Consider the following 19,036-nt stretch of genomic DNA (forward strand, 5'->3'; position numbering starts at 1 on the left):
TCACTGTAGAAGAGTAAAATTCCGACAGGTAAAAACAAAAAAACATTGACAATGCCAGCGACCTTGTCAACCATTTTTAACTCATTGGTGTATATCTTTTCACACCCTCTTCTATACTGTGTGGTATGTATGTGTATGAATTTTAACCATAGAGCAGTAAAAATAAATTTTATTAAGTATAAAAGCAGTAATTAATGAAATAAAGAGCAAAAACTAGTAGCCTTGATTGGTACCGCCAAAGGCTTATTCTTGAAAAAGACCGATAAAATAGGTAGATCTTTGTTGGTCTCATCTAGGGAAAAGAGAACAGCACACAAATTTACAGCATTTGAGATAAGAACAAGGACGCAATTAGACAAATGGAGGAGATTAAAAATCTAAGAGAAAACACTGTTTGTAAATGTGTAAGAATGCTACCAAAAGGCTTCTGGGGAAATGCTTAGCGAGTGGTGGAAGCAGTCTACTAACAATGAGGAATCCGCTCCATTTAATTTGGAAACATTTCTTAAGATCAAGCTTCCAGGTGTGGGTGGCCCTGGACAGGCAGGTGACGCACAGAGGTGGTGGTGGCCGCAGAATAGAGGCCAAGGATTGGGGATGGTTCAGCCACATCGAGTGGGTTGTTCCTGTGCAATTAGACGAACTCGGGCATGCTCTTTAACGCTCATGTTGTATTACATTGAAACGCCATCTTCACCACCCTAAAAAGGTTCAAGTTCTTTATCAGCAAAGAAAACATAAACCGAACTCCTGAATCATTCGCAGTCATTTTTTATTCCAAACATGTATTTTTGTAAACCTGCATTCCCCAAACAGTGCAAGTGAATTAGAAGTGACTGCATAGACTTTAATACACGTGACCTTATGAGGAGGAACACCCCTCCCGCCCGAATTCCTCAACGGAAACGTACATGGATGCGTCAAGTTCTGGAAGTGAAGTTAGCGTGGGTGCCTGCCATGCAATAATCACTCTTAAAGCTTTTAAACTCACTCTGCCAGTCACACCGTGCACATTAGAATTCTAAAAAACATTAACAAGGTCTGAAATCTAGATCATTGTGCTATAAAGCGTTGCACCACATGGAAGATTTGTTCATTATCCCCACAATTTGCTGAAAATCAGAAGACATTCTAGAAGGTTCATTTTGGCCCTACTGGCTCTGTATCCTCCCTTCAACGATTCTTTGTTTCAGAAAATATTCTCCACTGTGTATATTATTGCTCTATATAGCAAACAAAACATCGACTAAAACTCTGCATACTTGGAGCATCTCCGAAATGACACTCATTTTCTGCCTTTTGTCTGTTAAAGGGCCATTTCCTCCAATAACAATCCTTTGCAGTGCCTCTAAATTTTGGGACGTTTGAATCAGGCATAGGTTCATCAGGTGTAGGTTTCACATGTAACCCATGAGCAGCTGTGTTCACTTGGTCATAATGCCTCATCCAAAAATAAAAGAATAGAATAAGCTTTTAAAAAATTACCATGCTTGGGTTCAACAGGTAGCATACAGCACACATATCACTTGAGGGATCCACTTCCGCATTGAAAACGAGTCCCAGATGTTTCCAGGAGACCTGTTGGTTTTCTGTTTGTTTTTAACCTCCTTGCCTTTGGCTCAAGAGCTGCAGGCTATGCATGACCCAGTGAAGAAGGACTTTCTATCGGATTTCCTACAAAGTTTACCAAAATTCAGAATGCTGATAAAATTGGTGATGATGATGGAACTTTCCTGAAGAATTGACTGGGAAAGCCTCAGCGACCTCAGTAGCAAGTGATTTTGGTTGTGTGTCTGCCAGTCACCATGAAGCTACTGGACCCACTCACTCCTATGAGTGTCCTCTTGTTTCTAAACTTCCTGGCTTCTTTGTGACAGGTCCAAGGCTCACTTTCGGGATAGTCCAAACTTGTGAGTCCCAGGTAAATTGAGCATAAGTGAATCATTTGTCAAAAAGGGGCATTATTTTACTGGATTTTTATAAAGGTCTTTTTCCATATTTAAAAAGCATCTCAATCATTCTGACCGTTGTTTAAAACCATAGTGAATACACGACTAAAAGTTAAAGTGGACTGAAATAATGCTCTGCAAGAGAATATCCTATAGGATTCCACAGTGAACTCATGGAAGCAGGAAAGGTGGAAACTGGAAGGCACTGTGGAATTTTAAAAGAATATTCTAGGGAAATAACAGACACACCAACTCATTGTGTCTGCTTTTCCTGAGAGGGCTCCGAGCTGGATGGAGCTGGTGAACCGCCCAAATTGAGAGAGTGCTAATAATCTGCTTGACTTCTTTCTCTATCACTGTTCTAAATGGTTGACTCCTCCGTGCCTGCTGCCCCACCTGCTACTCAGCACGATCAGACAAGCAGAGGCACTGTCCTTCCCCAAACAGGTTCTAGAGTGGCTGCCAGTATTTGCTCCTGGTGATGCCATGTACGATTTTTTAAAAAACTGCCTTATGAAGTCTTAGTAATCTCCTGGGTATGTGCCCACTCATGTGGGTCTACCATTCAGAATCAACCAGAAACAAATGGATCCCAGCTCTGAGACTGCTCCCAGGAGCCTGCCCTTCCCCAGATGAGGCTTTCCCCTTGGTTGGCAGAACTGGGGGCCTGTGAGTCACCCTTCTACACTGTCACCAATGTGTCTGCACCCCTGCAGGAGGCTGGTTAGTGGCTGTAAATGCATGTGGCCAAAGCTGCTGATGGAGCCATCCCAAGCCTACTGCCTAAGAATCCTAAATGATTTATTAAAGGACGACATGACACAATGAACAAGAGTCCAGCAAAGGAAAGCTGCAAATGAGGTCTCATAAAGGAGTCCATCGCAGGAAGGCTTGCCTCCCCCAGGCAAAATGTGCTTGTGGTGTTCTCTGGGGAACCTAGCACCTAGCACAGTGCCTGACACACAGCAGGGACCCCATAAATATGATAAATGAGTGACTAAAACTCACTCAACACTGCTTTATTACTTTTGAGTAAACTCATAGGTAAACTCGGAGAACTGGTTTCTTTGCCTGCATTCGCACTGTAGCTACCTCTGTGTCTCCATCCCTCTGTCAGAACATCCTCAACCTCATTCTAAGATCAGTCTAGTTCATGCCGTTAATCCTCTGGGAAGCACGATACATTCATTATCTTCCTGTATCAGAGTCAATTGCATAAGAAATGAAAAGACACACATTCCATGCCAGGTTTGCAACGGCCCAGCACCCTTATAATTCTGCCAAAACTTTAGATATGTTTCTAAGTATTAGCCAAGTATGTGTATAGAAAGTCTGTCTCCCCTGAACTTGAGTTCTATGTCTTTTCAACAATGTTCACAGACCCCCGGCAACATGTTAGCTTCCAGTAAGCAAGGTCCTATAAGAAAGATCCTTGGTCTTGTTTCTTGTTTCATGCCCATTTGATGTCCTCTGTACATACCTGGGGCTTGAGCAGGCTGTAATAAGCCATTAAGGACTCTGTTAGATCCTGCTTTTAGCCACATGTTCTCTCTCTTACCAGATGTTTATCCAGCAGTGGTAACAGCAGCCATAGCTGCTAACAGTTATTGAGTGTTCTCTACGGGCCAGGCGCTGTGCTGAGCATGCTACATCCATCATCTCATTGCCCTTTTAGGAAGTCACATTGCACTCAAAACTGGGCAGCACAGTGCGTCTGATAATAAACAGTGTCAAATAGAGACCTTGGATATTGAAGGCCATAACTGAGCATTCACACGTGCAGGGGCTGGGGGAGGACGTCAGTGCTACGCCCAGATCCCTGTGCATCATTTCTCTGTGCCTCCCCAGATTGAGGGTGCAGCTCTCCTTTAGAGAACTGCCTCTGAGCTACTGGAGCCATTTTGCCAGCAGGAACTGAGAGCAGAAACTTTACATCTCCCCCGGGTGCAAGAATACGAAAGCTCAGCTCCCTTGCCTCAGGTTGGGACAACTCTGAGGCATAAGTTATTCTCCAGAGCTCCCCTGCAGGATCACGCTGAAGCTACCCTCCACGGGACCTTTCCTGAAACGGCACCCTTCCCTGGCTTCCTTCCCCGTCCTGCTTCCCTCACTTCCTTCCTGATGTGCCCTGGGAACACTTCCTTAATATGTTACTTGCATGCCAATCCTTGCCTCAGGATCTGCATCTTGGGAACCCCACTATTTTTTTTTTTAAATAAGGACAGGTTGAATGGTCATCTCTGGGAAGGAATCCGCAATTACCATTGGCTGGGATAGCAAGAGTGATAGAAATGGAGACCTCTGAATTCAAATTACCATGAAAAGGCAACACATCACAGCATTCAGATACAAGTCTTTGCTTGGTGGGCACTGATTTAGTCCTTGTGGTGCGTGGACTCTGATGCATGATGTCCACGATGAGATGCCATTCTGAGGTTTACCAGATGACCACCTGGCACTGCTCCAAGCTTTCATCTATTAATCCAAGGAGAAGGAGGATGAGATGTCTGCTATATAAAGGTGATGCAGAGCAGACCTGTTGCTAGGAATCAGGTTTTTCCATCCAAATTCCTGTTGGGAATCTTCCAACGAAAGGTACATATGAAAAAACACTTACAGTTCTTTAGCACATTACTTCAAACTTGACTCCAGGCAATAAAGATGTGAAATGTCTTAGGGGTCTTGCCACAACCACAGTTTATATGCAGCACCGCCGCTTGGTGGATTCATTACTCGAGGTTTCTTCAGATTATTTTCTCTGCAAGTCTTTTTTAACAGCAAGTTCCAAAGTACAATAAGATTTTTATCCTTTAAAATTTGTATGAATGTACATGTATTTCCAAGATTTCAGGCCAGATATCAGTGCTTGAGTGAATTATATAACTATTTAATAGAAATAATAAAACATCGATACAAATATAAAGACATAATCAGTATAAAAGGCTTATATTTATAAAAATACTTTTAACTAACAGTTTTCCCCTGAGGGTTGACCACGCATGTTGCATCCATAAATATTGCTCGGCTCTGTAGCCTGCTTTCCAAAGTTCAGAGTTCATCTTTAAAAGGAAGTGGTGGTGGCTTCAGTCATGTGACCTGGCCAAAGTGGCTGCCTCAGGTTGGCACCTGGGCTTAATAGAATGAAGAAGAGAACAGCATCAGTGGGGCCTCCGAAAAATCTGGAGAAGATTCTTTCTTCCAAATATGGAAGATACAAAGATCAAGGATGACAGGCGAATGATTGGGTCACGTGACTGGCGTGGCAGGTCACTGGTTTTTCTGGACCCAGTCCCAACTGTCTTCGTTCTCTTTCCGGTTCTTCTCAGCTTCAATAATTTCTTTGTACCTTCGGCGAAAGAAGCCCATCTGAAAGGCAGAAAGAGGAGAGGCTGGGTCAGACATGCTGGGGAATCAGCTGTTTGGTTGCAAGACAGTCTGGCCTAGGAGGAGGCATGACCCACACTGACAGTACCAGGAAGGCTGGGAAAACTCCTCAGATTAGACCAGTTCAGAACAAGCTTTATGTGGAGCCACTTTTCAAAATGCCTGGACCTCCTGCACGCTATCTTACGGTAAGTTGTTTGTTCCTTGTAAAGTGCTTCTGGTGGAGTACTTCCCAAACTGTGTGCAGGGGAACACCAATTACTGAGAATTATTTGTAGGTGTTTGGGAGTAAAAAAAGAGTTTGGAAAATGACGCATTCTTTCTTTCTTTAAGAGAGTCATAATGTACAGTAGAACAGTAAAGGATCAAATAACCCCTCAGTAAAGGATCTAAGAAACCCAGGACTTGACACTTCCCAAGCTTATTTGGCTTATGATAAACCTATTAATATCCTGAGAGATATTAGCCATTGTGGAATAATTTGATAAGTACTGCTCTTAAATGATAGGCCTTCAAAGTGTCTGCAGATCTGAGTTCTATCTTGCTGTCCTCTAGATCTTTCTTGCAGACCTGTGAAACTCACGCTGCAAGTGCACCACAGCGGCAGTGTGTACCCCGCTCAGAGGCCTCTCGCCCTGATCCAGGATGGCAGTTTCCTTGAGCTTTGTTCCGAAAAGATCTTGCCCTCTGATGTCTTTTGGCTTTTCACATATGGTAAGACAAGCTTCTAGTTTTTCTCACACAGTCATCACAGGCCAGGCATTTGAGCAACTTTTTGCAGCCCCAAGCTTACCTTTGCCTCCATACTCAGGGAGACCTGGCATCTCTTGTTCTTTGCTCACCAGCATCAGTGGCCTGTTTCTGAGGCCAGAAATCCCTCCCTGCACCTGACCTTAAACATGACTGACTGGAGTGGGTGGACAGATACCCCAGCACCCCCTCACCTTGGGGGGAGCAACCTTAAGGTGCGTGTCCCACCAAGGTCTCCCAGTGGAACTTGCCCACAGTGGTAACCAGCTTAATAACACATCCTTTATTGGTTTCCTTCTCTTCCCTGTCTCGCTTCCTTACTCCTCTATGAGTGTTTCCTGAGACCATCTTTGAAATAAATTACTTACCCTCCAATCCTTGTTTAATCCCCTTGAACAGGGGAATTGAAACAGACACATACACTGGGTCTGCTGCTGGGAGGCATGCTGCTCTGCAGGTTTATGGTACAACACTATCATTAGCTTCTAATTTCCACAGTCATATTTGAAAACCCTCATGACTAGTGATCTCTGCAGTCTGCTGCCAACAACGAATGTACATATAAAACCTGTCCTAAACAAATCATAAGCAAACCTAGCTCTCGTGGGCACACCTAACTTCTTTGTTGTCTGCACATTTGTGCTCATGTTCCTTCACTATGAGCCAAGCATCCAGTCACCCTGATGGTCATGAGCTCTCCCAAAGAGGGGAAAGCAGGTGGGGATCAGGATTTGTCTTGCTGCACCATCTTCCTATCCCCGAAGGGGGCTTATTGGCCCAACCAAAGATGAGAACTGTCCAAGAGAGCTGCCAAGAAAGAGCCAATCACATGCACTGCCAAGGAAATCCTGCGAGTTTGCTCTGAGGGGAGTCAACCAAGCAGTGCAGTCTGAACAACTGGGGAGGAGGAGAAGCTTTCTTAGAAGAGCTTGCAAGGGTTTTGTGTTCTGAGCTTCGACGCTCAAGGCCAGTTTTGTGGCAGGCAGGCAGACACTGAGTTCCGAGTGTTTTTAGCCCCTGAAGTTTCTTCTCAGCATAAGACCACATCTGTCAGAACCCCACTTTCCGAGGCCCCCCGACTTTTCTCTCCTCAAACCTCTCCCACCTTCTCCTCTCTGCAAGGGATGTGGAAAGGGTGTTTGGCCTGAAGGGTCTGGATAATTAGAAAAAGGTCGTTGTTGTCTCCTCAAAGCACAGCCAAGAAGGCCACAAAAGCAACCCAAGACTTAATCGAAATGTCTAACTAAGAAGTTACTGCTTGAAACATCATTCTTCAAAGATAAAGATGTGGTTGACTGGGTAAATATGTCACATGTACCTTCTGAGCTGAGGAGAATTGTGAAAATAAGGCTGGATACAACACGGAGATAAGATTCTTTACCACATACTCTGCCTGCTGATGGTGTAATGTTTCCGTAATCCCAGGTTACTCATGTTTAATTCCAGAGAAGTAACATACTTCCACTGGGGCGCTAATCAAGCAGAATTCTAATTGTCTGCTCCCTTGTTATCTTCTGCATTTGTCTTAGGACTCCTTGAAGGCAGGATTTGTGCATTTTTATCCCCAGTGCTCAGCATCTCGCCTGTACGTAGTACCAATGATAAACTGCGAAAATGTCCACAATTCTTCATTCCCCCTGTATCCAAGCCCTTGAGCATGTGTAGCAACTCCCATCCTGAGGCAGATCTACTTCCCACACCTTGAATCTGCACTGTGACTTGCTTTGATAACTGGATACAATGGAGGTGATGTTGTATCAATTCCCACTTAGGCCTCAAGAGGCCTCGCACCTCTGCTTACTTCCTCAGAACGCTGCCCGGCCTCCATGTGGACGAGTTTATTCTAGCCTGCTGAAAGATGAGAGTCCACCCAGCTGAGGCCCTCCTAGACCAGCCAACACCCAGCTGCCTGCAGATGTGGGTGTGAGTCCAGCTAAGACTCAAGAACCACCCTGTTGAACTCAGTCCAATTCGCCAACCCACAGAATTGTGAGCTATAATAGATAAGCAATAGACTCTTGTTGCTTTTAAGCCACTAAACTTTGGGGTGGTGTGTTATGCAGGACGAGTTAACTGATACAGCACTCGATATTTTTTGTCTGACTTACTGAATGAACCAATACCCATAGGAATGCTGGTAGAGCGGCAGCTGACAGGGTTCTGGACATAAAGAGTATCTCTGTACTGCTGAAGAGCATCATTGTACTTTGTGCTGCTGAACATACTTTTCTTCTTCACCTCTAGGAAGGACAAAGGTCGGCTCCCTTTCTCATAGCTGTGCTAGAGCAAGGATTTGATAGAGTGTGTACAAACAATCCAGCCAGGACTTAGAGCACCTGAACTGATTCTCATACGTGGCTCTCGTGTGCTCATGTTTTATGTATGTCACACTTCTTACCAACACAGTGAAGGTGCCAGCATCTCCTGCAGGCATCCAGAAGCAAGCTCTTTTCTCTCAAGTGCAGTGGTGTCAGCACGAGGCCTGAAAATCACCCCCAAGCCCCAGCAGTGACTGTAGAGCTGCTCTCAGAAACAGCCTTGCAAACTCTATGCCCCGATCCAACACTGCAGGCTCTCAAGAGCCCCGTTCCCAGCACGACCTGTGTGTAGTCTCTTGGATGGGAGGTTGGAGCTGCCACTAACATTTGTCCTTCTTTGGAACCCAAAGACCATTTCCCAAAACATGATCCACTCTCATGGCTAGGGAGTGCTGGGTACAGTAGTGCAGGCTGTGCACTGCATACGAGGAGCAGGGTGCATGCACATTGCAGGTATCATAGATATGTAAATTTATTACAACTATTTCCCAGCAGAGGGCAGTAAAGTGTCTTTTCCAATAAAGATTTTTTGAATTTTCTGACAGATAGAAGGAAAGCGTCTTGAGGAAGGGGTGCTGTTTACTAGTTTGCATAAAGGTGCCGTATGGTCTAGTTGTAGTCCTGTCAAACTAATATTGTTTCTCACATGATCAAACTAATTCTAGTTCAGAAAAGGAGAATATCACCTTTTTGTTTTTGGAGCTGTTTTTGTTCAGCCTTTTGATAAAGAATCCAAAGCCCAAGGCTCTGAGTTACCAGGTAATGGTCCCTGGAACAAGCGTGTCATCCTAGGCCTGCCAGGTGCCAGAGGTCCTCCTCAGAAGAGTCGGATGGGAGAGACGTGGCATATGGAGCCGAGTCCTGCTCACTCTCCAGCTACCCACCCCCTGGACCACAGCGCAGGGTCAGTTTTTGGCTCTGAACACCAGGGTCTTTGTCTCTGCCCAGGAGACGGATGGCATTCTCAGACCTCTCCCAGCCGTGGAACACAACAATGGCTTTTCCTGTTGGTCCCCAAAGCACACTTGACACTGCAGCCTATGGTGCACACAGCTGTGTACCTAGGACTCACGCAAAGAATGAACAAGGCACAGAGTCCTTGCCTGGTGTCCGTTTTTCACAAATATTTTTTGGAAAGTGTTGGAAAATTGAATTTTCAACTTTTATAATAAAGTATGGATAAATTATAAAGTGTAAGGAACTCCAAAATTCTTAAAAATTAAGATAAAACAAGACTTCAAAGACATTTCTCTCCTGCAAGGGCCTCCCATAGGCATATACTCACACTCTCGTTAGCGCTCATAGTTACTTTGGGGCAAACCTTTGAGTAATGTTGGGCAAAGCTGTTTTTGTGGCCAGCCAAGCCCACCCTGAGGGTGCTGGGAAATGATTAGTGATGAGTTTAAACTGGACCCTTAGCAGCCCCACACTCAATTCCAATCCAATGAAGTCAATGTTTTTCTGCACTTTTTCTGGAACCTTCTAGGGCTTGCTTTGCCACTTGAGGGGCAAAAGGCTCTGTTTATAATGGTTCTGTCTGTAGCAGAGGAAGCACTCATGGAAACCCTAGAGGAGGAGAGACTGAAGCCAAGCTTTGCTCAGCTGTAAGCTGAGGGAGCAGTGTGCTTTCTGGCTTTGTGTGTGCTGGTCCTGATAGGGGCTTGCCACCCCAGAGAGCAGCTCACTGAACCCTCCTGACAGACTTACACCATTTTCTGATATAAACTTGTATCAAAAGCAGCCAGAAAACTAGAGAAACAGCAGATTTCCCCTGAAAAGCCCTAATTAGGGGGGTGCTGCCTGAGGCATGAGGCCTAGGAGGAAACAAGGCCTGACCGAGTTCTGGGGTCTGCAGGGCTGCAGCAGCAGCCTCTCCTGCCCAGCCCACTTTGGGGTGACTGAGGGGCTGGCAGCATAACTCCTTGGCATCTGGTCTCTTGTGAGATCCCCTCCCCCTCCTTCCCTGGCCCTTGGGCTGCCTCCTGTTTCTGGGTCTCTTCAGTGACTTGATTATTTACATAGCATGTCTCTGTCTTGAGATTTCGACAGTGCAACATCAGCCCAATATTTACTTCCAAACATAAATAAGTCCCCACTGAGAGTCTCTGGCACATGGTTTTGATTGAGGCAGAGTGAAGGGTGTCTGTGCGTGTGTGCGCACTCACGTGCGCCTGTGTCTGCTCGTTTTCTTTTTCTTCGGGGGGTGGGAAGCAAGGATGGGTTCTCACAGCCTGGTTGGAGGGAAGGTGATAACCCTAAAGACCCGTGCAGGGGCTGCCAAACCTTACACAGTCTCTGAGCCATTTCACAGATTTATTTTTCTAAGTGTTTCTGCTTGAGGTCAGAAGTAAGGCTCTCAAATAAAAACCATGAGCCCAAAGCCAGTCCTAAGGCAGCAGGCTCTTGGAACAGCCCAGCTGACTGGAGGCAGCCCTTCTGTGAGGGCACCCTGCAGCCTGCCTCTTCACCACTCGTCAAAGGGAAGAGCTAGCAGGTCCTGGGCCTTTGGGGAAGAGACTGGTCACAGGGCTGGCAAGGCAATGGCACTTCGCTTTGCCCCAAGTCATCTTGGCTTGCAAAGGGTCTGAGGGGAGGGAGAGGAAGCTTCCTTGGCTGAAAGCAGTAGAGCATGCGGAGTTTTTCTCCTTCACTGAGTGGGGGTCTGTGTGTTTTGGCAAACTGCACGAGGGAGAGGGGAGAGGGAGAGAGGAGGGCAAGGAGAGAGAAGCCTGGGGCTCCAAATGAGGCTTTTTCTTCTAAGGGAAAAACATCCCAGCATCTTCACTCTCATACCACGTGACTCAGGCTGGCTTAATGAGTTGAAGGCATTCCTTAAAGATGCAAGTTACTTACAAGATTGTTACCCTTACTGTACCTCTGAACAAGTGACCTTTCTTCTCATAAACAGGCCTCTATGACTGTCTTGAAGAGGTACCAGGCCTAGGCCCAGGCCGCTTCAAACCTAGTCAGGGGCTAAAGGAAAGGAGAGGGGACTCATTTGGATTTTTCCCCTTAAAAGAGTTTCGTGTTTCAAAGTTTTCTTCCTGCACGGTGGTTTGGCAGGCTACTGTGATCCTTGCACATAAAGTTTAAATTATGGCTCCCAGTGTCTGCTAACATCCCGGCTTTGGGAAAGCTGATTAGGATCCATTTCAGTATCTGAAGAAGGGTCTGGTTAGCTCTGGGCCCTTGTTGTGGATTTTGTGCCAGAGCCAGGGCCTGCTGCCGCCAAGAATGAGAGAGTGCCTGGGATGCCAGCAGGCGGACCTTCTGGAAGGCCCCGGGGTCTGCCTGGAGTCAGAGGCAGAGGAGGAGGCTGAGTGCTGGGCAGGGAGCCTGGAGCTCCACTCTGGAAAAGGCTTGTGCTGACCCCATAAGGCGCTTCTCTCTTAGACAAGCAGTGCATGATGGGAATGTTAGTTGTACCCCAGTGATGTGTAGGAGGGAGCTGGTGGCGCAGCTCCTTCACCTGGCTAAGTCCTGCTCACCCCTCAGGGCATGTCTGGCTCAGCCACCATCTCTGGTCACTTCACTGCTTTTCCCAGAGGTCTTGAAGACTGAGTAAAGGCTCTGTTGCTGACCTCTGTCCCTTTGCCCCCAGCTGCCACCTACTAGCGATCCAATACTGTTTTTGCTGAATGAAGGCACTGGCCATCTTGCAAGTATAAAGCGTGCTGGCCCACAGGCTGGTGTGGCATAAAGAATGCATCAGCTCAGCCAGCTGTTTTGTTCTGTTTTCAGTACCATGCCATGATTTATGTGACACATTTGTGGGAACAACCATTTTTGGCTCATGAGCTCAAGGCAATGGCAAGCAACCGCAGGCAGCAGGGTCAGGAGCAACTCTAAGGGAGCTGCAAGAGGTGTGGCCCTATAAAGGGAAGAGGACTTGAGCACTGCCCACCTGTCTTCGAAGACTCTAGGGAAGTGTTTCCTAGTCAGTGGTGGCAACTGGGTACCACTTAGTGGCTTTCCTTGTGAGGGGAATTATGTGTGAGATATGATAATAAGCCAGAAGCAGTAAGACCTCCCATATAACTCAGATATCAGGCTGGACTTTAAGCCCATTAATCAACAGATTTCTGAGCACTGGACTGTCAATGTGACATTACATCTCTATTCAACATATATTATGCATCATTCTTAGGTCATAGACATAGGAATCAGAGTTGACAAGAGGTCTGTAGTTGAAGTTTTAGGAATATGTAGGTCTTCAAAATAATCCTACATTTCATTTGCCCTTCTCAAAGTCCTATGAAGTCACCATATTTAGTTAGGCCTTTAGGAAAGAAAGTATTTTTCTGAAAGAAACTCCCTCCGCCAAGCTCCTTACTGCATTATAGCTTTGCCTGAACAGCCTACCCATCTGCATGTTGAGTGCGTTCATGAACACTGCACCAAAGGAACTCAGTTGTGATTTTATCTATGATACAATGGAAGAGAGATGAGGTTTCCTCCACTTTAAAACAACAAAATTTCTGGTTAGGCAAATCTTCCTTTGTAATATTGACTTTTAAAGAAAAGATTAAGATTTTGCTCATATTTCCGAACATCACGTATGTAGCAGATAAAAGACGGCCACAAACCCTTTGCCATTCATCCATTAAGAGGCAGGGTCTCTTTCTGCTCCCTTGAATCTGGGTTGGTGTGTGACTGCTTTGACCAACAGATACGGTGGAATGATGCCATGCCAGTCACAGAGGGTAAGCCACTCTTGCAAGGCCACATAGCTGGCAAGTGTGACAGCCAGGGTCCTAGTCCACAGCTGGCAGCCTGGGAAGCCTGTGCTCTCAGTTACACACTGTATGCTACCTTTCATTCCTTTTCATTCCGCTGGGGTGGGGCTGGGCAGAGGAATGGTGTCATCTGCTCAGTTTCTGGAGAAGTTACTGCACAGCACTCACCACCCTCAATTAGGTTTACAGCTCACCGTACTAGATTGTGAGGTGTTCAAGCAAGGGAAGAGTCACAATCATTGTTGCATCCAGGTGCCTAACTCAGTGTTTGGTTCAAAGCAAGTGTTCAGTAAATGTGAGCTGAATTAAATATTGCTCTTGGATGATGAGCAAAGCTTTACTGACCCACACGGCGTCACTCAACAGCTTCCTCAAAGCTTTTTGAGACCCTTTTCCTCCACATCTTTGGCAAAGGCAGCCCTTGTCTGGGTTAAGGACCCCTGACAGCCACTGCTCTGCTCTCTCTCCCAGGCCATGGCAGAAGGTGATATCTGCCTTCTCAGGTCCCAGCAGCTTGGATCACACACAGCTGAGTGACCTCAGAACACAACACAACAGAACACAATAGCCACCTCCTGTAACCAAATTCTTTAAGCAAACACAACAGAAGCAAAGCTAAGCAGATAGCAGGTGGAAGGAGCCTGTGCTTAGGAGATGGGCCACTCCCGAGTGGCAGAGCCAAGTGGGGTGGCCACAAGCAGGGCATACATGCCATAAGAGGGAATGGGGCATGACCACCATGTTTCCTACTCTGTGTCCCTATCTGCTCCCTTGTACCCAGCTGTGGATGACGGCATTTTCTCTCATCTCAAATGTCCATACAAAGGCAGAAGGAAGGAATACACAGACACATACACAGAAACCCCCCGCCCCCGCCCAAGCCCTTACTGTTTTTTCAGATCCCAAACACTGAGCTGGTTTTGTTCTCCACCCACAGACCCGAGGCCGGCTCAGCAGGAAGGAGTTGGAGTTGGAGAAAAGGGAGAATTAAGAATCTATCTGGCCATGCAGACTAAACAAACAACAAATTGGCACATTTTTTTTTTTTTTTTTTTTTAGGAAGATTAGTCCTGAGCTAACATCTACTGCCAATCCTCCTCTTTTTTGTTGAGGAAGACTAGCCCTGAGCTAACATCTGTGCCCATCTTCCTCTACTTTATATGTGGGACGCCTGCCACAGTGTGGCTTGATAAGCAGCACATAGGTCCACACTTGGGATCCAAACCAGGAAACCCCGGGCCGCCAAAGCAGAACAGGTGAACTTAACCGCTGTGCCACTGGGCGGGCCCCTGGCAGATTGTTTTTAAAAAGTAATATCCACTCCTGGAAAATATACAGAAAAATGGGCACTTTAACTTTTCAAGAGGGCAATTTGCAATATGTAATAAGAGGGTTAAAAAATATGTTTCTTTTGACTCAGTAATTCCATTTCCAGGGTTTCATCTTAAGGATGTAGTGAAGAATTTGTGCAAATATTTGGCTCCAAGGATATTCACTGTGGCACTGTTAAAAGAAGTGTGAAACCAGGAGCCACCTAAATTCCAACATCAGAGGACTGGATGAGTAATCCGCAGACATCTACAGCCTAAGACAGTGCTAGAAATGGGCTTTTAACGATGTGGAAAGATGTTCACAATTTTGTGTTCAGAGAAAAATAGGCTGCAAAATAGTACATGGGATGTCTGAAAAGCATGGGGGCATAAGATAAACTCATTTTCAAGTAATATGCTCAACATATTTATCTTCAACTTCCAAACACTTTTTCAGGTGAAATATCTTTAAATTTAAAGCAATCAGTCCAAAAATTGTCAATCTAAAAAATGTACAATAAAAATACTATTTTTCCTGTATTTCTAGACTTCTTGGATACTCTGAAGTGTATTTATTACAGTTTTTTCAGATTAATAATTGAACCCACTGTTTTAATTTTAGAAGTGCTGAGCCTGAAAATAAATTGAACATATTACTGGAAATTTTAAGATACTGTTAAAAAATAAGTGGATGCTATGCAAATGCCTGGTCTACGTCTATTATGCAGAGAAAAAGGTCAGGAAAAGACAACACTGTGCTCACCATGGTTATTTCTGGGATGTGGACTCCTGAGTGTTTTATAACTTTTTTCTCCTTATTGATATATTACTGTTTGACCAATAAATACAAATTATTTTGTAACCCCCCCCCCCCCCCCCAAAGCTACTTATTTGAATTTAAAGCATCCATCCACAATAATGTGAGAGGCTGTTTCCACCTGCCCCTGAAACCTGGAACAGTGGAAAAGCAGGGGTTTGGTGTCAGGAAGTCCCATCTACAGTCCCTGGAGTGTCCTAGGAGCTGGCGACAGTGGAAACAAGAACAGACATGGGCCCCACTCACCTGGAACATCACTGTCCAGTGGAAGAGACAGACCTCCATCAGGCAATGACTCTGAAACCATTACTGATGAACATAGAGGATCTGAAGTAAAAAGACTCTAGATCTCTGAGAAGAGAACGTGAGGCAAAGAACCCATCCTAGACTTGGGGGTGAGGACAAGCCTTTCTCCTTGAGACAGTAACAAGAGGCAAGACATGAAGGATGAGCAGGGGTTCCCTGGCGAAGGAGGCAGGGCAACCTACACCCTGGGTCACCATGGGGTTGGGAGAACTTACGATGCAGCTACCCAAGCAGTGCTCAAGACTCGTACCCATACCTGAGTCTTCTGGGCAGAAATCTTTTTCATATTCCTCAGGGGAAAAGAACAAAGAGTTGCTCTGTAGTTTCTTTTCTTGTTTTTTCTTAAAGTAAATGGCAAACCACTCCAGTCTCAGCTGTTACTCCCCAAGTTTCTGTTTTGGAGTTAGGCTCTCACCATCCTATGTTAGGACTGGTGGGAAGGCAGGAAAAGAGGAGAGTCAGAGTTTTGTTCTCTCTCTAAAGCAGTCCAATACTCAGCAGTGAATGGCCTCGAGAGGAGCCAAGATTCCATTCATTGCTCTTCCTCCACTGTACCTGCACCATGAAGGAAGCTCCACCAGAAAACCTCTTCCAAGGAGCTCTAACCTTGGCAAGGCAGGAGGGCTGGCAGCCACCAGAGGGGACTCCATGGGGACCTGCGGTTGCCAGACTCACCTTCCAGAGCAGTACAGCCAGCAGCAGGAAGATGAGGATTCCTACCAGCAAACTTATGGCAATGATCCATCCCACGACGTAGCCTCGGGGCTCCAGGTTATGCAAGGCCTCGAAGACCACCTAGGAGGCAAAGCGAAAGAGACAATGTTTCCCAAATGGAAGTTCCCATAGCATGATGGAGCCCAGCCTGGGCTTGACATTTGGAGCGAACCAGAGAGATGTGTCCAGACTGTTATTACTAAAGGATGGACTCTGTTGAGTGATTTCCTGGTTGTAGACTGATGGATTTTTCACTAGGATCTAAAAAGGCACTTGAAATCCAAGCCCCAGTTCTTCAAAGGGTTGTAATGCTGACAAGCCTGATTTAAACATCAGGAGGGGAACAAAAGTGTGGTGAAAAACTTAGAGGATGCACTATATTCTTGATTCAGAGCAGACAACAAGTCTCCCCTTTACTATTGTTTTGAAACAAAAGATGTGGGTGTGCCCTCCATATGAGACAGCAGTGCTTCTTTCCAAGTGTTCAGCTCAGTGTGTAACTTAGTGCGATTATTTGATCAATGCCAGTTTCCCCAACAGATTGTGGACTCCACAGGGGCTGGAACACAGTCTGTCTTGGGTCTCACGGCAGTGCCTAGCACACTGAAGGCACTCACTCAAGGAGCTGTGCTCCAGTTTCCAATGGGAGCCATATGCAATCAGAGCCCATATCTCAGTGAGGCAAGTTTTCCCAATTCTTATGGAAACTCAGTGGTGAGCTGGAGCTGGCTCACTTAGGCTCATGACAGCCAGCCATGTGCATCTCTTCCCAACTCCACATCTAGTGACATTGCAATGGTAGTTTGAAATGGGCCATGGTGGGAGTATTTACACCACAGAAACTGGAAACAAACCAGGGCTCCACTACCCTCCTGCCAGAGGACTGATGGCTTAACATGTATAGCTCAACACTGACTGTACCCTTTGGCTCTGCTTTAGCTCCACTGGTCATGGTAAAGTTCAGTTTTGTAGAATTCAGAAGCATCTATTGTGTTTTCTGCTGCCCAATAACCCTTCCTAACACCCCGCTGCCACATTCAACCTCCTCACTGCTAAAGAGACAAAAATCCCAGCTCCGGGCAGTCATTGTCTCCCTTGGCTGCAGAGAGGTGTTGGTCCAAGCTGTGCCGTGTCCTTGGAATCCCCATTTGGGGAGGGTCTATCTAAACCTAGCTCAACCCTGGGGGCCAGCTGATGTTCTGCGTCTGCCAGGAAGCTGCACTGATCACCAGAGCCCAGTGGTCCTGCCCCTTGCTCAACCCTCAAGTGGTGACTGGGCACAGCACTGACTGGATACTGCCCAGTACTGTTATGTTACCCTTTTAGGGCCTGGCTCCCATCTCTCTCTAACATTTCTCAAATGCTCCTCCATGTCAGGTTCTGCGCTTTTCTTGTAATCTCTTGTCTAGTTCACACAACCACCCCATGAAGTATTCAACACCCATTTTACAGAGGGAGATATGGAGGCCCAGAGAGGACAAGCAATTTGCTCTGGACAATGTAGCTTAAGTGCAGAGTCAGAATTTGAACTCAGGTCTAGCCAACACCAAACTCTCAAATCTGAGCTTGTCACCACCACACTACAGAGTGCCTTGCTGATGGCGGCTCTTTCTTTAAAGACTATCTGTTGATTAAATGGATCATTTATTGTCTCTTCCCAGGTGATAAGGAACGAAAATGTGACCACTTCTATTTCACCGTGTCCATTCCCACAGCTGGGGTAGGAGGGTGTGTGTATGTGCTGGGGGGAGGGGGCGGATGGTCATTCAAGAGGCAGATGGGCTGCCACAGTCTCACCTGCAGATCCTGAACCTAGAACATTATCTCAAGGGAAATTGGGCAGAGCAGAAAACATTCCTTCCTACATGGGGACAAATGGAAGAAAACTGCCTACAGGACACAGTAGTCACTGTGGGAGTAGAAATGAGGCCTCTTTGCAGCACTATTCACTAGCTGTGTGACCTTAGGCAAGGTATTTTACCTCTCTGAGCCTCATTTTTCTCATCTTCAAAACAGGGGTAGCACAGCACCTCCCCAGAGAATTCAAGGATAATGCACATAGAGCCCCCAGCACAGCACCTGACAGAGCCCACCCATGACAAATGGCGGGTGCTCCTATTAGCATCATCATTGCTGGCAGGGAGATTTTTTTGAGTTTGTACATGATTGGCTACTTTTTAATTTTTAAAAACTTTTTTTTGACGTCTCCATATACATAGAGAAAAGTGTACGCAACCTAAGTGTACAGCTCACTGAGTTTTCATATACTGAATGCTAAATGCATCTGTGTAACCAGCTCCCAGATCAAGAAACAGAATGTGACTAGCTCCTCCAAAGCCCCCTTCACACTCCTTTCCAGTCACACCTCTCACGCTGACTTCTAAGAGCCTGGGTTAGCCCCACCTGCTTTTGTCCTCTTGCTAACTGGAGTGTGAACTCCTGCGTCTGGCTTCTTTCTCCTCACATTAAGTTTGGGAGATTCATCCAGATCGTAGCATGTTTATTCTTGTTGCTGTACGGTATTTCACTGTGTGAATACACCACAGTTTATCTATCCATCCTACCCATTTAGGGGCCATTACAAAGAGTGATTTTCAGACCATAGGCAATCCTGAAGGAGGAATACTTGGGGGCGGGAGGTGGTGGGACAGAAATGGGCTCTAAAGTCTGTCGTCATAAGCCCACTGTTTTCTACCTGGTTCTGATTAGAGATTCTTGTGTTTAAAGTCAGATTCATGCCTTTGAGTTCTTT

General features: G+C 46.0%; 1 protein-coding gene across 1 annotated transcript in view; it reads right to left on the reverse strand.

Moving 5' to 3' along the window:
- Positions 1-755: 755 nt before the first annotated feature.
- The window catches only part of ITGA9 (integrin subunit alpha 9), a 330,548-nt gene continuing 312,267 nt past the window's right edge, over positions 756-19,036 (reverse strand). The window contains exons 27-28 of the mRNA XM_046668517.1: positions 16,246-16,365; positions 756-5,315 (exon numbers count right to left, since the gene is read on the reverse strand). Coding sequence (XP_046524473.1) covers positions 5,217-5,315; positions 16,246-16,365 — 219 coding nt within the window. The 3' untranslated portion in view covers positions 756-5,216. The remainder of the gene's footprint in view (positions 5,316-16,245; positions 16,366-19,036) is intronic.

The sequence above is a fragment of the Equus quagga genome, chromosome 1 (assembly GCF_021613505.1).
Source record: "Equus quagga isolate Etosha38 chromosome 1, UCLA_HA_Equagga_1.0, whole genome shotgun sequence".
Taxonomy (NCBI): domain Eukaryota; kingdom Metazoa; phylum Chordata; class Mammalia; order Perissodactyla; family Equidae; genus Equus; species Equus quagga.